General features: G+C 49.2%; 1 protein-coding gene across 4 annotated transcripts in view; it reads left to right on the forward strand.

Annotated features, from left to right (window-relative positions):
• spint2 (serine peptidase inhibitor, Kunitz type, 2) overlaps positions 1-22492 on the forward strand; it is a 73633-nt gene that overhangs the window by 45783 nt on the left and 5358 nt on the right. Inside the window, exons 6-9 of one of the 4 annotated variants that reach the window (XM_072274436.1) lie at positions 907-954; positions 1132-1302; positions 3449-3619; positions 7363-7410. In XM_072274436.1, the coding sequence (XP_072130537.1) occupies positions 907-954; positions 1132-1302; positions 3449-3619; positions 7363-7410 (438 nt within the window). Of the gene's footprint in view, positions 1-903; positions 955-1131; positions 1303-3448; positions 3620-7362; positions 7411-22492 lie in introns of all 4 variants that reach the window. The other 3 variants (XM_072274435.1, XM_072274439.1, XM_072274437.1) reach the window with 3 other exon arrangements.

The raw sequence follows: 22492 nt of genomic DNA on the forward strand, positions 1-22492 counted from the left end.
TCACCGCTCAACCACCTTCACTCCAGAGAGAAAAGCCCTAGCTCACTTGACCTACTCTCACCTTCCAACTCCCCTTCATGTCCTTGCCCGTCCTGTTACCAGCTCCATTTCAGCCTCTTGTGTCTCTCTTTGCCCTGGGTCTCACCCTCTGGCGTTCCCTCTGAAACTTCAGTTTCCTCTATGGATGGCTGTGCGAAAGCTGCCTCTGATCTGTCTTGGTATGGTTCGGTGTCACACACTGATCGGTGGGTGAAATTCCACAGAACACTTAGCTCCAGGTGTTCTCCATTGTTCTTGAAAATAGATACAGGTAAGTTGGAGGACTGCGTCATCAAGCACCTCTGCTCCATTCACCAGAAGCTTGACTTCCTGGTGGCCAAATCTTTTAATTCCCATTCCCATTCTAATGCGTCAGCCCGTGGTCTCCTCTTGTGCCAAGAAGAGGCCGCGCTCAGGGTGGAAGAGCAACACTTTATATTCCGTCTGGGTAGCCTCCAACCTGATGACATAAATATTGATCTCTACTTTCGGTGAACCAATTCCTTCCTCTATTCCTCACTCTGACCTCTTACCTCTTCTCACCTGCCTATCACCTCCCCCCTGGGTCCCTTCTCCCTTCCCTTTCTCCTATTGTCCACTCTCCTCTCCTATCAGATTCCTTCCTCTCCAGCCCTTCACCTCTCCTACCAACCTGGCTTCACTCGTCACCTTCCAGCCGTCCTCCTTCGCCTCCCCTCTTCCCCGCCTGTTTACTCTGGAGTCTCCCCTCTTCCTTCTCAGTCCTGAAGAAGGGTCTTGGCCCAAAACATTGACTGTTTATTCATTTCTGTAGATGCTGTCTGACCTGCTGAGTCCCCCCAGCACTTTGTGCGTGTAACTTCACATCTTTTTTTTGTTCCACAGCAGATGTCTCCGAACCACAGCCAAGGGCGCTATCTGCTGAGGAGAATAAAGGTACGATATTAGTGTGGCTGCAGGCGCGGGCGGGGAGGTTGCTGGTGGGGGCTTGGCTTCCTGGGACGAGCAGATGAATGTGATTTGCTGAGATTGTTGGAATGACGTTGGTAAATGAGCGGGTGGGTGGGGGTGAGTGTGTTTGGGTGGGGACTGAGCCTCTGGCTGTGCCTGCAGCGTACTGCTATGCTTCAGCCATGACGGGGAGATGCCGCGCTGCTTTCCAGCGATGGTACTACGAACCCGCACAGGAGGCCTGCCTGACCTTCACCTATGGTGGCTGTGGAGGGAACAAGAACAACTTCGAAACGAAGGAGGATTGCTTGGTCGCTTGCTCGTGGGAGATAGGTTAGTACACCCTTGAACACTACCACACTACTTTTGTTCTCTCTTTTTTCATTTTTTAATATATATTATTGTAATTTGTAATATTTTATGTTTTGCAAACCGCAAAACAACAAATTTCACAACACATGTCGGTGATATTAAACCTGATTCTGATCATCGTCACGTGTCCAAGAACAGTGAGGTGTACACCGTCATCATCATTAAGTGCCATGTCTATGACATCATTATTATGTGCCGAGTCATATGACATGGGCAATCATGGTCTTTGGCAACAATTGCTCTTGGCAAATTTTTCTACAGAAGTGGTTTGCCATTGCTTTCTCCTGGGCAGTGTCTTTACAAGATGGGTGACCCCGGCCATTATCAACACTCTTCAGGGATTGTCTGCCTGGTGTCAGTGGTCACGTAACCAGGACTTGTGATCTGCACCGGCTGCTCATACGACCATCCACCACCTGATCCCGTGGCTTCATGTGACCCTGATCGGGGTGGAGGGGGTGGCTAAGCAGGTGCTACACTTTGCCCAAGGGTGACCTGCTGGCTAGTGGAGGGCAGGAGCGCCTCACACCTCCTTTGGTAGAGACGTATCTCCACCCCACCACCCAGAGGTACAGGTACAGCAGCATCGCAGGTGTATACCTTCACACGCACAGAAAAAGGCCATCAGACATAGGAGCAGAATTAGGCCATTCAGCCCATCAAGTCTGTCCCACCATTCTGTAATGGCTGATTTATTATCCCTCTCAACCCCATCCTCCTGCCTTCTCCCCGTAACCTCTGACACGCTGACTAATCAAGAGCCTATCAACCTCCGCTTTAAATAGACCCAATGACTTAGCCTCCACAGCCGCCTGTGGCAATGAATTCCACAGATTCACCTCCCTTTAGCTAACGAAATTCCTCCTCATCGCTGTTCTAAAGGGACATCACTCTATTTTGAGGCTGTGTCCTCTGGTCCAAGTCTCTCCCCTCCCCCACCTCATTGTAGGAAAAACCCTCTCAATGGCTACTCTGTCTGGGCCTGAGTTGTACATAAATTATTCAAAATAAGTGAAACCTCTTCCTCCTTGTTATTAAAATGTATGCAAATTAGTATGCGGTGTTTGGTTCTTGGTTTCCTGTCATGTAATGTGAGATCTGGTCTGATCTAGTTGTAACCACAGCTCCACGTTTTTGCCTCGGCAACCTCTCACTTACTCATCCAGTTCTGCCTCAAAAATATTCAAATACTCTATCTGCAGCATTGTTTGTTGAATAGAATTCCAAAGATTCAGCCCTCCGGGGGAAAGGCAACATTACCTCTTCTGTTCAAAGTTCATAGTCATAGTCATACTTTATTGATCCTGGGGGAAATTAGTTTTCATTACAGTTGCACCATAAATAATAAATAGTAATAAAACCATAAATAGTTAAATAATGATATGTTAATGCATGATTCCATTTACACATTGACCCCAGTTCTAGATTCTCCCACAAGAGGGAATGTCCTCTTCCCCCATCCATCTTGTCAAGACCTCTTGGGATCTTGTATTTCAATCCCATCCCGGCTCCTTCCCAAACTCGCAAAGCTCGTGTGTGGAACATCTCCCGGTTAGGATGGCGCTGAACTATGGAGTCCGTCAATGTTGTGGTTTTTTTTATATAGGTTAGTAGGGGTGGTTTTAGAGGTTAGAGTCACCGAGGAGCAGAGCACAGGATCAGGCCCTTCAGCCCATCTAGACCATGCCAGCCATTTAAACTGCCGACCGTTGTTCCCTCTGAGTTGCACATGATCTGGGGGGATTGGGGGGGCCCAAGGGTGACGTGTAGGCTAGTGGAGGGAAGGAGTGCCTTACACCTCCTTTGGTAGAGAGGTATCCCCACCCCGCCAGCAGAGCTGTGCTAACATTCTGAAATGAGACCACAAGACGTAGGAGCTGGCGGGCCATTCAGGCCATCAGGTCTGCTCTGCCATTCGAAAATAAGGGCAGTGCTATACACAGCACACGAGATGTGGTCTCAGCAGGTTGCTGGTGGGGGCTTGGCTTCCTGGGACGAGCAGATGAATGTGATTTGCTGAGATTGTTGGAATGACGTTGGTAAGGGAGCCGGTGGCTGGGGCCGAGTGTGTTTGGGTGGGGACTGAGCCTTCTGACTGTGCCTGCAGCGTACTGCTATGCTCCGGCCGTGACGGGGAGATGCCGCGCTGCTTTCCCGCGATGGTACTACGACCCCGCGCAGCAGAACTGCCTGCCCTTCATCTACGGTGGCTGTGGAGGGAACAATAACAACTTCGTATCCAAGGGGAATTGCTTGGCTGCTTGCTGGGGGGTGCCAGGTTAGTACACCCCTGAACACTACCACACTACTTTTGTTCTCTCTTTTTTCATTTTTTAATATATATTATTGTAATTTGTAATATTTTATGTTTTGCAAACCGCAAAACAACAAATTTCACAACACATGTCGGTGATATTAAACCTGATACTGATCATCGTCACGTGTCCAAAAACAGTGAGGTGTACACCGTCATCATCATTATGTGCCATGTCTATGACATCATTATTATGTGCCGAGTCATATGACATGGGCAATCATGGTCTTTGGCAACAATTGCTCTTGGCAAATTTTTCTACAGAAGTGGTTTGCCATTGCTTTCTCCTGGGCAGTGTCTTTACAAGATGGGTGACCCCGGCCATTATCAACACTCTTCAGGGATTGTCTGCCTGGTGTCAGTGGTCACGTAACCAGGACTTGTGATCTGCACCGGCTGCTCATACGACCATCCACCACCTGATCCCGTGGCTTCATGTGACCCTGATCGGGGTGGAGGGGGTGGCTAAGCAGGTGCTACACTTTGCCCAAGGGTGACCTGCTGGCTAGTGGAGGGCAGGAGCGCCTCACACCTCCTTTGGTAGAGACGTATCTCCACCCCACCACCCAGAGGTACAGGTACAGCAGCATCGCAGGTGTATACCTTCACACGCACAGAAAAAGGCCATCAGACATAGGAGCAGAATCAGGCCATTCAGCCCATCTAGTCCATGCCGAGCCATTTAAACTGCTGACCGTTGTTCCCTCTGAGTTGCAGAAGCCTGAAGACCCATTCCTCATGATCTGGGGGGATTGGGGGGGCTAATAGGTGCTACACTTTGCCCATGGGTGACGTGTAGGCTAGTGGAGGGAAGGAGTGCCTTACACCTCCTTTGTTAGAGAGGTATCCCCACTCCACCGCCAGAGCTGTGCTAACATTCTGAAATGAGACCACAAGACGTAGGAGCTGACGGGCCATTCAGGCCATCAGATCTGCTCTGCCATTCGAAAATAAGGGCAGTGCTATACACAGCACACGAGATGTGGTCTCACCAGTGGCCTGTGGAATTGAAGCACTGATTCCTTACTTCAGTGTTCTGTTGCTTTCGTAATGAACAAATTCTTGGCTTTGTTTGGGTTGGGTCTGTTTCTTTAAAATCCTGTGGTCTTGTTCAGCATGTGTGACATTCTGGTTAAACCAGTACTGACCTGAAATCTGATCCCAGGAAATTTAACCCACCCAGGCTGGGAAAGAAGAGAAAGTAGAATGGGGTGGCCGTGGAGGGGTGGGGGGCAGCAAATGGAGTTAACGGGGGGGGGGGGGATCAAATGAGGTGACAGGGAGGCAAGCGGGGAGGAGGTGTTGTAATGTGGAATAAGGTTTGGTGGGCCTGGCAAGTGAGAGAAGAACTGCACTGGCTTTGAATAGGTATATTAATCACTTATTTACAAACTGTAAAAATTTGACCGGACATTCCTGATCGTCGTGTGCATTCTTGCCTTAAACAAAGCAAGAAGAGAGCAAGCCCCTTCCGTGTGCTATTTTATGTACCCAGGGTATTTGAAACCGTACACGGGTGGTTATCCAATGGGGAAAGCAGCTGCACTTTCTAAACTGACCAATCACAACGGAAGCGGCTTTCGACAATGAGAATCAGGCACGCCACCTCCCCCCCCCCCCCCGGACAGGCGTGAACAGGGGGCTGGGGGTGGAGGATGAACAACTCATGAGCTGTGTATTACAGGAGTGGCTGAGGTTCTAAACAAACTGATTTAACAAAATGTTTCTCTCTGCCTTTTCCCAGTTCGTGACAGTTACACACTATTGACTACACCTGGGGGCTCAGATGAGCAGGACAATGTTAAGTGTCCACTGCTTGGGATTTTTACATGAGTCTTTTATGTTGATGACCACACCAACGTAACCCTCCCACATAGCCCTCCATTTTTCTATCATCCATGGGCCTATCTAAAATGTCCCTAATGTATCCGCCACCCCTGTAAAACAAAAAAATTACTTAGTCATAGTCATACTTTATTGATCTCAGGAGGAAATTGGTTGTTGTTACAGTTGCACCATAAATAATAGTAATAAAACCATAAATAGTTAAATAGTAATATGTAAATTATGCCTGTAAATTATGAAATAAATCCAGGACCAGCCTATTGGCTCAGGGTGTCTGACCCTCCAAGGGAGGAGTTGTAAAGTTTGATGGCCACAGGCAGGAATGACTTCCTATGACGCTCTGTGCTGCATCTCAGAGGAATGAGGTCAACTTTATTGTCATTTAACTATATACGTGTATACCATCAAATGAGACGATGTTTCTCCAGACCAGGGTGTAAAGCACAGTAGTACACATAACACACAGTAACTTAGGAAAGTAAGGATCAAATCTGATGATCGATTACGCATAAATACACAAAGTAAAGGGAATAAATGAAACAATATCGTAGGATACGGAACAGATTAACCAGAGACACTTCGAATGTGATGTGGCAGGAAGTTCAGAAGCCTAACGGCCTGAGGGAAGAAGCTGTTTCCCATCCTGTCCGTTCTTGTCTTTATGCATCGGAGTCTCCTGCCTGATGGTAGAAAGTCAGAGGATGCTGGATGGGTGGGTGGGACCACTGATAATACAAAGGGCCCTGCGTGTGCAGTGCTCCTGATAAATGTCTCCGATGGAGGGCAGGGTGACCCGTATGATCTTCTTGATCACTCTCACTGTCCTTTGTAGGGATTTCTGGTCCGATGCTCCATCCTTAAGTTTATGCCCCCTCATATTGACCATTTCTGTTGTGGGGAAAAAGTCTCTGGCTGTCCACATGATCGATGCTTTGTATCATCGTGTACACCTCTATCGAGTCACCGCTCAACCACCTTCACTCCAGAGAGAAAAGCCCTAGCTCACTTGACCTACTCTCACCTTCCAACTCCCCTTCATGTCCTTGCCCGTCCTGTTACCAGCTCCATTTCAGCCTCTTGTGTCTCTCTTTGCCCTGGGTCTCACCCTCTGGCGTTCCCTCTGAAACTTCAGTTTCCTCTATGGATGGCTGTGCGAAAGCTGCCTCTGATCTGTCTTGGTATGGTTCGGTGTCACACACTGATCGGTGGGTGAAATTCCACAGAACACTTAGCTCCAGGTGTTCTCCATTGTCCTTGAAAATAGATACAGGTAAGTTGGAGGACTGCGTCATCAAGCACCTCTGCTCCATTCACCAGAAGCTTGACTTCCTGGTGGCCAAGTCTTTTATTCCCATTCCCATTCTAATGCGTCAGCCCGTGGCCTCCTCTTGTGCCAAGAAGAGGCCGCGCTCAGGGTGGAAGAGCAACACTTTATATTCCGTCTGGGTAGCCTCCAACCTGATGACATAAATATTGATCTCTACTTTCGGTGAACCAATTCCTTCCTCTATTCCTCACTCTGACCTCTTACCTCTTCTCATCTGCCTATCACCTCCCCCTGGGTCCCTTCTCCCTTCCCTTTCTCCTATTGTCCACTCTCCTCTCCTATCAGATTCCTTCCTCTCCAGCCCTTCATCTTTCCTACCAACCTGGCTTCAATCGTCACCTTCCAGCCATCCTCCTTCCCCTCCCCCCTTCCCCGCCTGTTTACTCTGGAGTCTCCCCTCTTCCTTCTCAGTCCTGAAGAAGGGTCTTGGCCCAAAACATTGACTGTTTATTCATTTCTGTAGATGCTGTCTGACCTGCTGAGTCCCCCCAGCACTTTGTGCGTGTAACTTCACATCTTTTTTTTCGTTCCGCAGCACTCGTCTCTGAACCACCGGAAAGGAAGCTATCCGTTGAGGATAAAGGTATGATATTAGTATGGCTGCAGGCGCGGGCGGGGAGGTTGCTGGTGGGGGCTTGGCTTCCTGGGACGAGCAGATGAATGTGATTTGCTGAGATTGTTGGAATGATGTTGGTAAAGGAGTGAGTGGGTGGGGGTGAGTGTGTTTGGGTGGGGACTGAGCCTGCAGAGAACCGCTATGCTCCGGCCGTGATGGGGAAACGCCGCGATGGTACTACGACCCCACGCGGCAGCCCTGCCTGTCCTTCATCTACGGTGGCTGCGGAGGGAACAAGAACAACTTCGTCTCCGAGGAGAGCTGCTTGGCCGCTTGCTCGGGGAAGACAGGTTAGTACACGGTGAAGCCAGACCTGGCCACAGCCAATCTACGTCGAAACAGGCAGTGAAATGCATTGCTTGTGTTAACAACCAAGCGTATGCTAAGGGCAGCCCACGAGTTTCGTCACACATACGGGTGCCAAGATATTATGCCCACAGTGTTCTGCAGAATACCTCTCCCTGGTGTCCCCACTCCTTCTCTTTTTCCTATGGTCTACTCTCCCCTCCTATCAGATGCCTCTTTCTTCAACCTTCTACCTTTTCCACCTATCAGCTCGCAGCTTCTTTCTTCATCCCCTCTCCACACCTACTTTCCCCCTCACCTGGTCTTATCTATCACCTGCCAGCTTGTGTTCCTTCACCTTCTGACTGCTGCTCTCTTTTCTAGTCTTGAGAGGGTGTCTCAGCCCAAAATCTTGTCTGTTTGTTCCCCTCCAGAGCTGGTGCCTGACCTGCTGAGTTCCTCCAGCGTTTCCGTCTTCGTTAATTCTCTTCTTGTCACATTCAAAGTAAATTTATTATCATAGGACATCTTTGCCACCATATACGACCCTGAGATTCATTTTCTTGTGGGAATTCACACAGTAAAGACAAGAAACGCAGCAGAATTAATCAAAGACGGGCCCCAACAAGACGGACAGAGTGCAAAAGACAACAAGCTGTACAAATACAAAAAGAAGAAATAATAATAAATAAATAAGCAATAAATATCAAGAACATGAGATGAAGAGTCCCTGAAAGTGAGTCCATTGGTTGTGGGAACCTTTCACTAATGGGGTGAGTGAAGTTGAGTGAAGTTATCCCCTTTGGTTCAAGAGCCTGATGGTTGAGGGTAATAACTGTTCCTGAACCTGGTGGTGCGAGTCCTGAGGCTCCTGTACCTCCTTCCTAATGGCAGCAGCGAGAAAAAAGCAGGGCCTAGGTGGTGGGGGTTCTTGATGATGGATGCTGCTTTCCTGTGAGAGCGCTCTGCGTATATAGTGGAAAAGCTTTCCTTCTTTCCACTGCCTCCCAGCACTTGTCAGCGTTAAACTCGTGATATGTACGGACAGAATGTCTATATATATATATATACACACACACACTATTAATTCATCAAGTTAGTTATAAACTTGATATAATCTTACAATGATATAAGGTGCAGAACAGACAGACGAAGAGCAGGATCTGGGTGGGTGAAGTCCAAGATGTTTTATTTATTGAAATACAGTGTGGAACCAGCCCTTCTGGCTCTTTGAGCCACACCACCCAGCAGCCCCCGGATTTAATCCTGGCCTAATCATGGGACAGTTTACAATGACCAATTAACCTACTAACCGACTGCGGGAGGACACCAAAGTACCCAGAAGAAACCCACCCGGTCACAGGGAAAATGTACAAATTCCTTACAGAGGACAGTCTGAGCCCCCCCCACCCCCCGCCATCAATCTGTAGCAGCGTTGTGCTACCGCTGCGGTGCTGTGGCATCCGCAGTATTATGGCTGTCTTCCCGAGCCGGGGTCCATGGATGGTTAGTTTCAGTCCTGTGGGATCTGTATGTCCAGTTCAAAGATTCAAAGTACATTTATTTATCAAAGAGTGTATGTAATATACCACCCTGAGATTCATCTTCCCACAGACAGCCACGAAACACAGAAACACCCTGGAACCAACCCGTTCAAAGAAAAACATCGAACATCAAACCACCCCCCCCACACAAAACAAATTGTGCAGATGGCAACAAAAAAAACCGAGTGAGAATGCAGAATCTACAACACAAAATCAAAAGGCATATTCTGGTACAGTTCACCCTGATTCAAAATCGCCCAAAAGTAGAACCAACAAAGAGCAACTAAGACTACAATTAGAACACATTATAAACCCGAATTAGGGTCCTAATCCACAATTCGTGTCGATTAAACCTTGTTCCGGCATCATCTGCCGATGGCATCAAGGGAGAGAGAGATCACTTGAACACAGGGACCTTCTCTTGGGAGCAGCAAGACTGCCACATTCAGACACCGTCTCCAGCAGCAGCGACTGAGGGCCGGTACACTGCGCTGAACGCTCACTTCCTCTCCGCACCCGCCCCAGTGATCTCAATCTTCAGTCAATTTCCAAAACGATAGCATGCCTAAATTTGGAAAAAAATTAGGAGTGGTACTTTGGAACCTTCAGTTAAACTTGAAGAAACTTGGAGGCCATTTATTCAATATTTTCATATGATGCAAGTTGGCCCTTTCTGAATCCTTTGTAGTAATTTTTTAGTTCATGTATAGAGGAGCGGAGTTAACGACAACTAATAATTTTAGCTGATGTAATATGACAGCCCAAACTTTGTTTTTTTTGTTAGTTTTTCTTTAGTTTAGGGGGTTTTCTATTTTTTTCCTCTTTATAAAATATCTTTTTCATGGTCAGTTACTTGAGATTGGGAGGCTAAACTATTTTTTTTACTTAGAATCTGTGCTTGTTCGTGTTAACTGTTACTATTGTAATCCAGATCTTTATGTATCATTACTATTACTGTTATGTTTAATTTTGAAACTTAATAAAAAAATTGAAAAAGAAAGAATTTCCAAAAAATATATATTATTTGAAGCTTGAAGGTGCAGCAGAGATTTACGAGAGTAAATTCCAGAAATGAGGGACATCACTGTCTAAAATAAATTAGTGAAATTAGAGTTGCTATTCCTGGAGGTTAAAATGGTCCGTCTGCATTGGCAGAATGGCTAATGCCAGCATGGTAACGTAGGGGTTAGCGTAACACTTCACAATGCCAGTGATCCAGGTTCAATTCCCACTACTGTCTATAAAGAGTTTGTACGTTCTCCCTGTCACTGCATGGGTTTTCTCCGAGTGCTCCAGTGTCCTCCCACAGTGCAAAGACTTACCGGTCGGTAGGTAGGTTTACTGGTCATTGTAAATTGCCCTGTGATTAGGCTAGGATTAAATTGGGTGATGGCTGGGTGGCACGGGTCAGGGTTAGTGAGTTGTAGGTTTGCTATTTTGGTGCCGGAGGTGTGCCAACACTTGTGGGTTGCCCCCCAGCACATCTTCGGCCAGCGTTGGTCACTGACACAAACAGCACATTTCACTGTATGCTTCGAAGTACGTGTGACAAATCCGTGTGTTTGACTGTGGGTGGGGCAAGAGCAGCCCCCTGCACTGAGTACACTGTGAGACGGTGAGTTGGTTCCACTGCTCCTAATAAAAGGTTCTCAAAGGTTGCCTGGGTTTCATCTCCTAAGTTACAGAGAAAAGTTGAACAAGTTAGGTCTTTATTCTTTGGAGCATAGAAGGTTGAGGGGGGACTTGATAGAGGTGTTTAAAGTTATGAGGGGGATTGATAGAGTTGACGTGGATAGGCTTTTTCCATGGAGAATGGGGGAGATTCAAACAAGAGGACATGAGTTGAGAGTTAAGGGGCAAAAGTTTAGGGGTAACATGAGGGGGAACTTCTTTACTCAGAGAGTGGTAGCTGTGTGGAACGAGCTTCCAGCAGAAGTGGTTGAGGCAAGTTTGATGTTGTCATTTAAAGTTAAATTGGATAGATATACGGACAGGAAAGGAATGGAGGGTTATGGGCTGAGTGCAGGTCGGTGGGACTAGGTGAGAGTAAGAATTCGGCACAGACTAGAAGGGCCGGGATGGCTTGTTTCTGTGCTATAATTGTTATATGGTTAATACTGAGATGTGGGAGACCAGGGAATCCCAGGGGTGTTGTACCTCCAAGGAGGTGTAGAGCACACCCGTGAATCTATTGTTCTGACCATACTACACCTTCCCAGACCCTCACCACCCAGGACATGCCTGCTTCTCAGAGAGGAGCTACAGGAGCCTGAACGAAGGGTCTCGGCCTGAAACGTTGACTCTACCTCTTCCTAGAGATGCTGCCTGGCCTGCTGCGTTCACCAGCAACTTTGATGTGTGGAGCCTGAAGGAATAGCTTCTCCCCTCCCCCAACGATGTCTGGATATTCAACCCATGAACACTACCTCACTACTTCCTTTATTTCTATTTTTGCACTACTTATTTACTTTAACTATGTGAATATATATATATTTTCACGTTGCTTCCTCTAATACTATGTATTGCTTTGTACTGCTGCTGCAAAGACAGCAAATTTCAGGGCATACGCTGGTGATACTACACCTGATTCTGATTGTAAGAATGTCTAGCTTATACATGAATAGGAGAGGTTGAGGGGGAAACGTGGACAAGTAATACTAGCCTTGGTCGTCATGGACAAGTTGGGTTTAAAGACCTGTTTGTGTACAGTATCAACCTCGTTCGTTGGTTATGTGCTGTGTTGTATGACGTGGGCGATCGTGGTCTTTCCATGTGACCATGATTGTGTGGTAAACTTCCACAGAAGTGGTTTGCCATTTCCTTCCTCTGAGCAGTGTTTTTACAACATGGGTGACCCCCCCCCCCCGCCATTATCAATACTCTTCAGAGATTGTCTGCCTGGCGTCAGTGGTCGCGTAACCAGGACTTGTGATATGCACCAGCTGCTCAAGGGTGACCTGCAGGTTGTCCTTAATGTATCTTTTTCTACCACCAGCCCTGGCAATGTGTTCATTGCACCTACTACAGAGTTTGTATACACACGTATATAAACACCTGTCTCTGACATCGCCCCTAAACTTACATCCATTCACCTAACAAGATGTCCTTCCGGCATTTGCCCTTGGTGCCCTGGGAGAAAGGCCCCCGAGGCCCTGGCTGCTCCCTCCATACACCTCTATCAAGCTGCCTCTCATCCTCTCAGTCCTCGCTCAGACCTGGCCCTGATTGGCATAAATCCCACATTACACTGAGTGCTTCTCCGCACCCCCTCCTGTCCCACAGCACGTGGGGTCTCCCTGAGTGACAAGCTGAACAGAAGGTGCCGCACAGGCTATGGCTCTGAATGAACTTGGATGTTCGTGCAAGGGTTGCAACTTGATGAGGCAGTTCGTAATCTGGGGGTGTACTCGCATCTTGTCTGTGTGTGGGCCGTGTAGGCCTTGGCGTCCTGGAGCCCTCAGATCTCATACCACCAGGTTCAGGAACAGTTATTACCCTACAGCCATCAGGCTCCTGAACCAGTGTGGATAACCTCACTCACCACAATGAGCCTCAGGTCCCACACCACCAGGTTCAGGAACAGTTATTACCCCACAACCATCAGGCTCCTGAACCAGTGTGGATAACTTCACTCACCACAATGAGCCTCAGGTCCCACACCACCAGGTTCAGGAACAGTTATTACCCCACAACCATCAGGCCCCTGAACCAGTGTGGGTAACTTCACTCACCACAATGAGCCTCAGGTCCCACACCACCAGGTTCAGGAACAGTTATTACACCACAACCATCAGGCCCCTGAACCAGTGTGGATAACTTCACTCACCACAATGAGCCTCAGGTCCCACACCACCAGGTTCAGGAACAGTTATTACCCCACAACCATCAGGCTCCTGAACCAGTGTGGATAACTTCACTCACCACAATGAGCCTCAGGTTCCACACCACCAGGTTCAGGAACAGTTATTACCCCACAACCATCGGGCTCCTGAACCAGTGTGGATAACTTCACTCACCACAATGAGCCTCAGGTCCCACACCACCAGGTTCAGGAATAGTTATTACCCCACAACCATCAGGCTCCTGAACCAGTGTGGATAACTTCACTCACCACAATGAGCCTCAGGTCCCACACCACCAGGTTCAGGAACAGTTATTACCCCACAACCATCAGGCTCCTGAACCAGTGTGGATAACTTCACTCACCACAATGAGCCTCAGGTCCCACACCACCAGGTTCAGGAACAGTTATTACCCCACAACCATCAGGCTCCTGAACCAGTGTGGATAATTTCACTCACCACAATGAGCCTCAGGTCCCACACCACCAGGTTCAGGAACAGTTATTACCCCACAACCATCAGGCTCCTGAACCAGTGTGGATAACTTCACTCACCACAATGAGCCTCAGGTCCCACACCACCAGGTTCAGGAACAGTTATTACCCCACAACCATCAGGCTCCTGAACCAGTGTGGATAACTTCACTCACCACAATGAGCCTCAGGTCCCACACCACCAGGTTCAGGAACAGTTATTACCCCACAACCATCAGGCTCCTGAACCAGTGTGGATAACTTCACTCACCACAATGAGCCTCAGGTCCCACACCACCAGGTTCAGGAACAGTTATTACCCCACAACCATCAGGCTCCTGAACCAGTGTGGATAACTTCACTCACCACAATGAGCCTCAGGTCCCACACCACCAGGTTCAGGAACAGTTATTACCCCACAACCATCAGGCTCCTGAACCAGTGTGGATAACTTCACTCACCACAATGAGCCTCAGGTCCCACACCACCAGGTTCAGGAACAGTTATTACCCCACAACCATCAGGCTCCTGAACCAGTGTGGATAACTTCACTCACCACAATGAGCCTCAGGTCCCACACCACCAGGTTCAGGAACAGTTATTACCCCACAGCCATCAGGCTCCTGAACCAGTGTGGATAACTTCACTCCCCACAATGAGCCTCAGGTCCCACACCACCAGGTTCAGGAACAGTTATTACCCCACAGCCATCAGGCTCCTGAACCAGTGTGGATAACTTCACTCACCACAATGAGCCTCAGGTCCCACACCACCAGGTTCAGGAACAGTTATTACCCCACAACCATCAGGCTCCTGAACCAGTGTGGATAACTTCACTCCCCACAATGAGCCTCAGGTCCCACACCACCAGGTTCAGGAACAGTTATTACCCCACAACCATCAGGCCCCTGAACCAGTGTGGATAACTTCACTCACCACAATGAGCCTCAGGTCCCACACCACCAGGTTCAGGAACAGTTATTACCCCACAGCCATCAGGCTCCTGAACCAGTGTGGATAACTTCACTCACCACAATGAGCCTCAGGTCCCACACCACCAGGTTCAGGAACAGTTATTACCCCACAGCCATCAGGCTCCTGAACCAGTGTGGATAACTTCACTCCCCACAATGAGCCTCAGGTCCCACACCACCAGGTTCAGGAACAGTTATTACCCCACAGCCATCAGGCTCCTGAACCAGTGTGGATAACTTCACTCACCACAATGAGCCTCAGGTCCCACACCACCAGGTTCAGGAACAGTTATTACCCCACAACCATCAGGCTCCTGAACCAGTGTGGATAACTTCACTCCCCACAATGAGCCTCAGGTCCCACACCACCAGGTTCAGGAACAGTTATTACCCCACAACCATCAGGCCCCTGAACCAGTGTGGATAACTTCACTCACCACAATGAGCCTCAGGTCCCACACCACCAGGTTCAGGAACAGTTATTACCCCACAACCATCAGGCCCCTGAACCAGTGTGCATAACTTCACTCAGCACAATGAGCCTCAGGTCCCACACCACCAGGTTCAGGAACAGTTATTACCCCACAACCATCAGCCTCCTGAACCAGTGTGGATAACTTCACTCACCACAATGAGCCTCAGGTCCCACACCACCAGGTTCAGGAACAGTTATTACCCCACAACCATCAGGCTCCTGAACCAGTGTGCATAACTTCACTCAGCACAATGAGCCTCAGGTCCCACACCACCAGGTTCAGGAACAGTTATTACCCCACAACCATCAGGTTCCTGAACCAGTGTGCATAACTTCACTCACCACAATGAGCCTCAGGTCCCACACCACCAGGTTCAGGAACAGTTATTACCCCACAACCATCAGGCTCCTGAACCAGTGTGGATAACTTCACTCACCACAATGAGCCTCAGGTCCCACACCACCAGGTTCAGGAACAGTTATTACCCCACAACCATCAGGCTCCTGAACCAGTGTGGATAACTTCACTCACCACAATGAGCCTCAGGTCCCACACCACCAGGTTCAGGAACAGTTATTACCCCACAACCATCAGGCTCCTGAACCAGTGTGGATAACTTCACTCCCCACAATGAGCCTCAGGTCCCACACCACCAGGTTCAGGAACAGTTATTACCCCACAACCATCAGGCCCCTGAACCAGTGTGGATAACTTCACTCACCACAATGAGCCTCAGGTCCCACACCACCAGGTTCAGGAACAGTTATTACCCCACAACCATCAGGCCCCTGAACCAGTGTGGATAACTTCACTCACCACAATGAGCCTCAGGTCCCACACCACCAGGTTCAGGAACAGTTATTACCCCACAACCATCAGCCTCCTGAACCAGTGTGGATAACTTCACTCACCACAATGAGCCTCAGGTCCCACACCACCAGGTTCAGGAACAGTTATTACCCCACAACCATCAGGCTCCTGAACCAGTGTGGATAACTTCACTCACCACAATGAGCCTCAGGTCCCACACCACCAGGTTCAGGAACAGTTATTACCCCACAACCATCAGGCTCCTGAACCAGTGTGGATAACTTCACTCAGCACAATGAGCCTCAGGTCCCACACCACCAGGTTCAGGAACAGTTATTACCCCACAACCATCAGGTTCCTGAACCAGTGTGCATAACTTCACTCACCACAATGAGCCTCAGGTCCCACACCACCAGGTTCAGGAACAGTTATTACCCCACAACCATCAGGCTCCTGAACCAGTGTGGATAACTTCACTCACCACAATGAGCCTCAGGTCCCACACCACCAGGTTCAGGAACAGTTATTACCCCACAACCATCAGGCTCCTGAACCAGTGTGGATAACTTCACTCCCCACAATGAGCCTCAGGTCCCACACCACCAGGTTCAGGAACAGTTATTACCCCACAACCATCAGGCCCCTGAACCAGTGTGGATAACTTCACTCACCACAATGAGCCTCAGGTCCCACACCACCAGGTTCAGGAACAGTTATTACCCCACAACCATCAGGCCCCTGAACCAGTGTGCATAACTTCACTCAGCACAATGAGCCTCAGGTCCCACACCACCAGGTTCAGGAACAGTTATTACCCCACAACCATCAGCCTCCTGAACCAGTGTGGATAACTTCACTCACCACAATGAGCCTCAGGTCCCACACCACCAGGTTCAGGAACAGTTATTACCCCACAACCATCAGGCTCCTGAACCAGTGTGGATAACTTCACTCACCACAATGAGCCTCAGGTCCCACACCACCAGGTTCAGGAACAGTTATTACCCCACAACCATCAGGCTCCTGAACCAGTGTGGATAACTTCACTCACCACAATGAGCCTCAGGTCCCACACCACCAGGTTCAGGAACAGTTATTACCCCACAACCATCAGGCTCCTGAACCAGTGTGGATAACTTCACTCACCACAATGAGCCTCAGGTCCCACACCACCAGGTTCAGGAACAGTTATTACCCCACAACCATCAGGCTCCTGAACCAGTGTGGATAACTTCACTCACCACAATGAGCCTCAGGTCCCACACCACCAGGTTCAGGAACAGTTATTACCCCACAACCATCAGGCTCCTGAACCAGTGTGGATAACTTCACTCACCACAATGAGCCTCAGGTCCCACACCACCAGGTTCAGGAACAGTTATTACCCCACAGCCATCAGGCTCCTGAACCAGTGTGGATAACTTCACTCCCCACAATGAGCCTCAGGTCCCACACCACCAGGTTCAGGAACAGTTATTACCCCACAGCCATCAGGCTCCTGAACCAGTGTGGATAACTTCACTCACCACAATGAGCCTCAGGTCCCACACCACCAGGTTCAGGAACAGTTATTACCCCACAACCATCAGGCTCCTGAACCAGTGTGGATAACTTCACTCCCCACAATGAGCCTCAGGTCCCACACCACCAGGTTCAGGAACAGTTATTACCCCACAACCATCAGGCCCCTGAACCAGTGTGGATAACTTCACTCACCACAATGAGCCTCAGGTCCCACACCACCAGGTTCAGGAACAGTTATTACCCCACAACCATCAGGCTCCTGAACCAGTGTGGATAACTTCACTCACCACAATGAGCCTCAGGTCCCACACCACCAGGTTCAGGAACAGTTATTACCCCACAGCCATCAGGCTCCTGAACCAGTGTGGATAACTTCACTCCCCACAATGAGCCTCAGGTCCCACACCACCAGGTTCAGGAACAGTTATTACCCCACAGCCATCAGGCTCCTGAACCAGTGTGGATAACTTCACTCACCACAATGAGCCTCAGGTCCCACACCACCAGGTTCAGGAACAGTTATTACCCCACAACCATCAGGCTCCTGAACCAGTGTGGATAACTTCACTCCCCACAATGAGCCTCAGGTCCCACACCACCAGGTTCAGGAACAGTTATTACCCCACAACCATCAGGCCCCTGAACCAGTGTGGATAACTTCACTCACCACAATGAGCCTCAGGTCCCACACCACCAGGTTCAGGAACAGTTATTACCCCACAACCATCAGGCCCCTGAACCAGTGTGCATAACTTCACTCAGCACAATGAGCCTCAGGTCCCACACCACCAGGTTCAGGAACAGTTATTACCCCACAACCATCAGCCTCCTGAACCAGTGTGGATAACTTCACTCACCACAATGAGCCTCAGGTCCCACACCACCAGGTTCAGGAACAGTTATTACCCCACAACCATCAGGCTCCTGAACCAGTGTGGATAACTTCACTCACCACAATGAGCCTCAGGTCCCACACCACCAGGTTCAGGAACAGTTATTACCCCACAACCATCAGGCTCCTGAACCAGTGTGGATAACTTCACTCAGCACAATGAGCCTCAGGTCCCACACCACCAGGTTCAGGAACAGTTATTACCCCACAACCATCAGGTTCCTGAACCAGTGTGCATAACTTCACTCACCACAATGAGCCTCAGGTCCCACACCACCAGGTTCAGGAACAGTTATTACCCCACAACCATCAGGCTCCTGAACCAGTGTGGATAACTTCACTCACCACAATGAGCCTCAGGTCCCACACCACCAGGTTCAGGAACAGTTATTACCCCACAACCATCAGGCTCCTGAACCAGTGTGGATAACTTCACTCCCCACAATGAGCCTCAGGTCCCACACCACCAGGTTCAGGAACAGTTATTACCCTACAACCATCAGGCCCCTGAACCAGTGTGGATAACTTCACTCACCACAATGAGCCTCAGGTCCCACACCACCAGGTTCAGGAACAGTTATTACCCCACAACCATCAGGCCCCTGAACCAGTGTGGATAACTTCACTCACCACAATGAGCCTCAGGTCCCACACCACCAGGTTCAGGAACAGTTATTACCCCACAACCATCAGCCTCCTGAACCAGTGTGGATAACTTCACTCACCACAATGAGCCTCAGGTCCCACACCACCAGGTTCAGGAACAGTTATTACCCCACAACCATCAGGCTCCTGAACCAGTGTGGATAACTTCACTCACCACAATGAGCCTCAGGTCCCACACCACCAGGTTCAGGAACAGTTATTACCCCACAACCATCAGGCTCCTGAACCAGTGTGGATAACTTCACTCAGCACAATGAGCCTCAGGTCCCACACCACCAGGTTCAGGAACAGTTATTACCCCACAACCATCAGGTTCCTGAACCAGTGTGCATAACTTCACTCACCACAATGAGCCTCAGGTCCCACACCACCAGGTTCAGGAACAGTTATTACCCCACAACCATCAGGCTCCTGAACCAGTGTGGATAACTTCACTCACCACAATGAGCCTCAGGTCCCACACCACCAGGTTCAGGAACAGTTATTACCCCACAACCATCAGGCTCCTGAACCAGTGTGGATAACTTCACTCACCACAATGAGCCTCAGGTCCCACACCACCAGGTTCAGGAACAGTTATTACCCCACAACCATCAGGCCCCTGAACCAGTGTGGATAACTTCACTCACCACAATGAGCCTCAGGTCCCACACCACCAGGTTCAGGAACAGTTATTACCCCACAACCATCAGGCCCCTGAACCAGTGTGCATAACTTCACTCAGCACAATGAGCCTCAGGTCCCACACCACCAGGTTCAGGAACAGTTATTACCCCACAACCATCAGCCTCCTGAACCAGTGTGGATAACTTCACTCACCACAATGAGCCTCAGGTCCCACACCACCAGGTTCAGGAACAGTTATTACCCCACAACCATCAGGCTCCTGAACCAGTGTGGATAACTTCACTCACCACAATGAGCCTCAGGTCCCACACCACCAGGTTCAGGAACAGTTATTACCCCACAACCATCAGGCTCCTGAACCAGTGTGGATAACTTCACTCACCACAATGAGCCTCAGGTCCCACACCACCAGGTTCAGGAACAGTTATTACCCCACAACCATCAGGTTCCTGAACCAGTGTGCATAACTTCACTCACCACAATGAGCCTCAGGTCCCACACCACCAGGTTCAGGAACAGTTATCACCCCACAACCATCAGGCTCCTGAACCAGTGTGGATAACTTCACTCACCACAATGAGCCTCAGGTCCCACACCACCAGGTTCAGGAACAGTTATTACCCCACAACCATCAGGCTCCTGGACCAGTGTGGATAACTTCACTCACCACAATGAGCCTCAGGTCCCACACCACCAGGTTCAGGAACAGTTATTACCCCACAACCATCAGGCTCCTGAACCAGTGTGGATAACTTCACTCACCACAATGAGCCTCAGGTCCCACACCACCAGGTTCAGGAACAGTTATTACCCCACAACCATCAGGCTCCTGAACCAGTGTGGATAACTTCACCCACCACAATGAGCCTCATGTCCCACACCACCAGGTTCAGGAACAGTTATTACCCCACAACCATCAGGCTCCTGAACCAGTGTGGATAACTTCACTCACCACAATGAGCCTCAGGTCCCACACCACCAGGTTCAGGAACAGTTATTACCCCACAACCATCAGGCTCCTGAACCAGTGTGGATAACTTCACTCACCACAATGAGCCTCAGGTCCCACACCACCAGGTTCAGGAACAGTTATTACCCCACAACCATCAGGCTCCTGAACCAGTGTGGATAACTTCACTCACCACAATGAGCCTCAGGTCCCACACCACCAGGTTCAGGAACAGTTATCACCCCACAACCATCAGGCTCCTGAACCAGTGTGGATAACTTCACTCACCACAATGAGCCTCAGGTCCCACACCACCAGGTTCAGGAACAGTTATTACCCCACAACCATCAGGCTCCTGAACCAGTGTGGATAACTTCACTCACCACAATGAGCCTCAGGTCCCACACCACCAGGTTCAGGAACAGTTATTACCCCACAACCATCAGGCTCCTGAACCAGTGTGGATAACTTCACTCACCACAATGAGCCTCAGGTCCCACACCACCAGGTTCAGGAACAGTTATTACCCCACAACCATCAGGCTCCTGAACCAGTGTGGATAACTTCACTCACCACAATGAGCCTCAGGTCCCACACCACCAGGTTCAGGAACAGTTATCACCCCACAACCATCAGGCTCCTGAACCAGTGTGGATAACTTCACTCACCACAATGAGCCTCAGGTCCCACACCACCAGGTTCAGGAACAGTTATTACCCCACAACCATCAGGCTCCTGAACCAGTGTGGATAACTTCACTCACCACAATGAGCCTCAGGTCCCACACCACCAGGTTCAGGAACAGTTATTACCCCACAACCATCAGGCTCCTGAACCAGTGTGGATAACTTCACTCACCACAATGAGCCTCAGGTCCCACACCACCAGGTTCAGGAACAGTTATTACCCCACAACCATCAGGCTCCTGAACCAGTGTGGATAACTTCACTCACCACAATGAGCCTCAGGTCCCACACCACCAGGTTCAGGAACAGTTATTACCCCACAACCATCAGGCTCCTGAACCAGTGTGGATAACTTCACTCACCACAATGAGCCTCAGGTCCCACACCACCAGGTTCAGGAACAGTTATTACCCCACAACCATCAGGCTCCTGAACCAGTGTGGATAACTTCACTCAGCACAATGAGTCTCAGGTCCCACACCACCAGGTTCAGGAACAGTTATTACCCCACAACCATCAGGCTCCTGAACCAGTGTGCATAACTTCACCCACATCAGCTCTGAACTGATTCCACAATCTGCAGGTTCACTTTGCAAGGACTGCACAACTCATTTTTTCAGTATTATTTTGAATTGTTTCTGTACTGTAGTTTTCCATGACTCCCTTTTGACAATTTGTTGTCTTTTATACATTGGTTGTTTGTCAGTGTTTGTTTACTACTGCCCATTATGACACTTGTGTTTAGGGCAGTATTGAAGGTGCTCCATCTCTGTCTGTCCATTCTATCGCACTCAGATGGAGAAGGATTCTTCATTGCTGTTTCTGTAACAGTTTTGTTTGTCCAGTCAGGGTTGTTAGCCCTGAGCTGAACCCTTGAACCTGGAGGACTGGTGGACCACTCTTAGTCTGGCCTCTACCCTTTGACCTGTTTGGCATGGGTGACCCTACCAAGAGCCAAAGCACAAAACCCTGACTCCAACCAACATAGTTCTCTGGGTCATTGAGGCACACAAACCCCACGACAAAGTTGTGGTCCTCCTGGAGGTTGTTTATGTATAGTTATTCATACATTCTATTGTATTTCTTGACTTTGCTTTAAATGCCTGCAAAAAAATGAAAAGCAATTACCATCCCAAGCAATAAAACGGCCCTACACATCCACCCACTGACCCACCCCACCACTACGTTATCATTTCCTGTCTGTGTCACCTTATGTACGGACACTGCTGTGCCGAGCGCAACTTTATGGACATCAGCTATTGTGTGTATTTATATTTATTGTGATTTTATTTATTATTATT

Source organism: Mobula birostris, chromosome 12, assembly GCF_030028105.1.
Source record: "Mobula birostris isolate sMobBir1 chromosome 12, sMobBir1.hap1, whole genome shotgun sequence".
Classification (NCBI taxonomy): Eukaryota; Metazoa; Chordata; class Chondrichthyes; order Myliobatiformes; family Myliobatidae; genus Mobula; species Mobula birostris.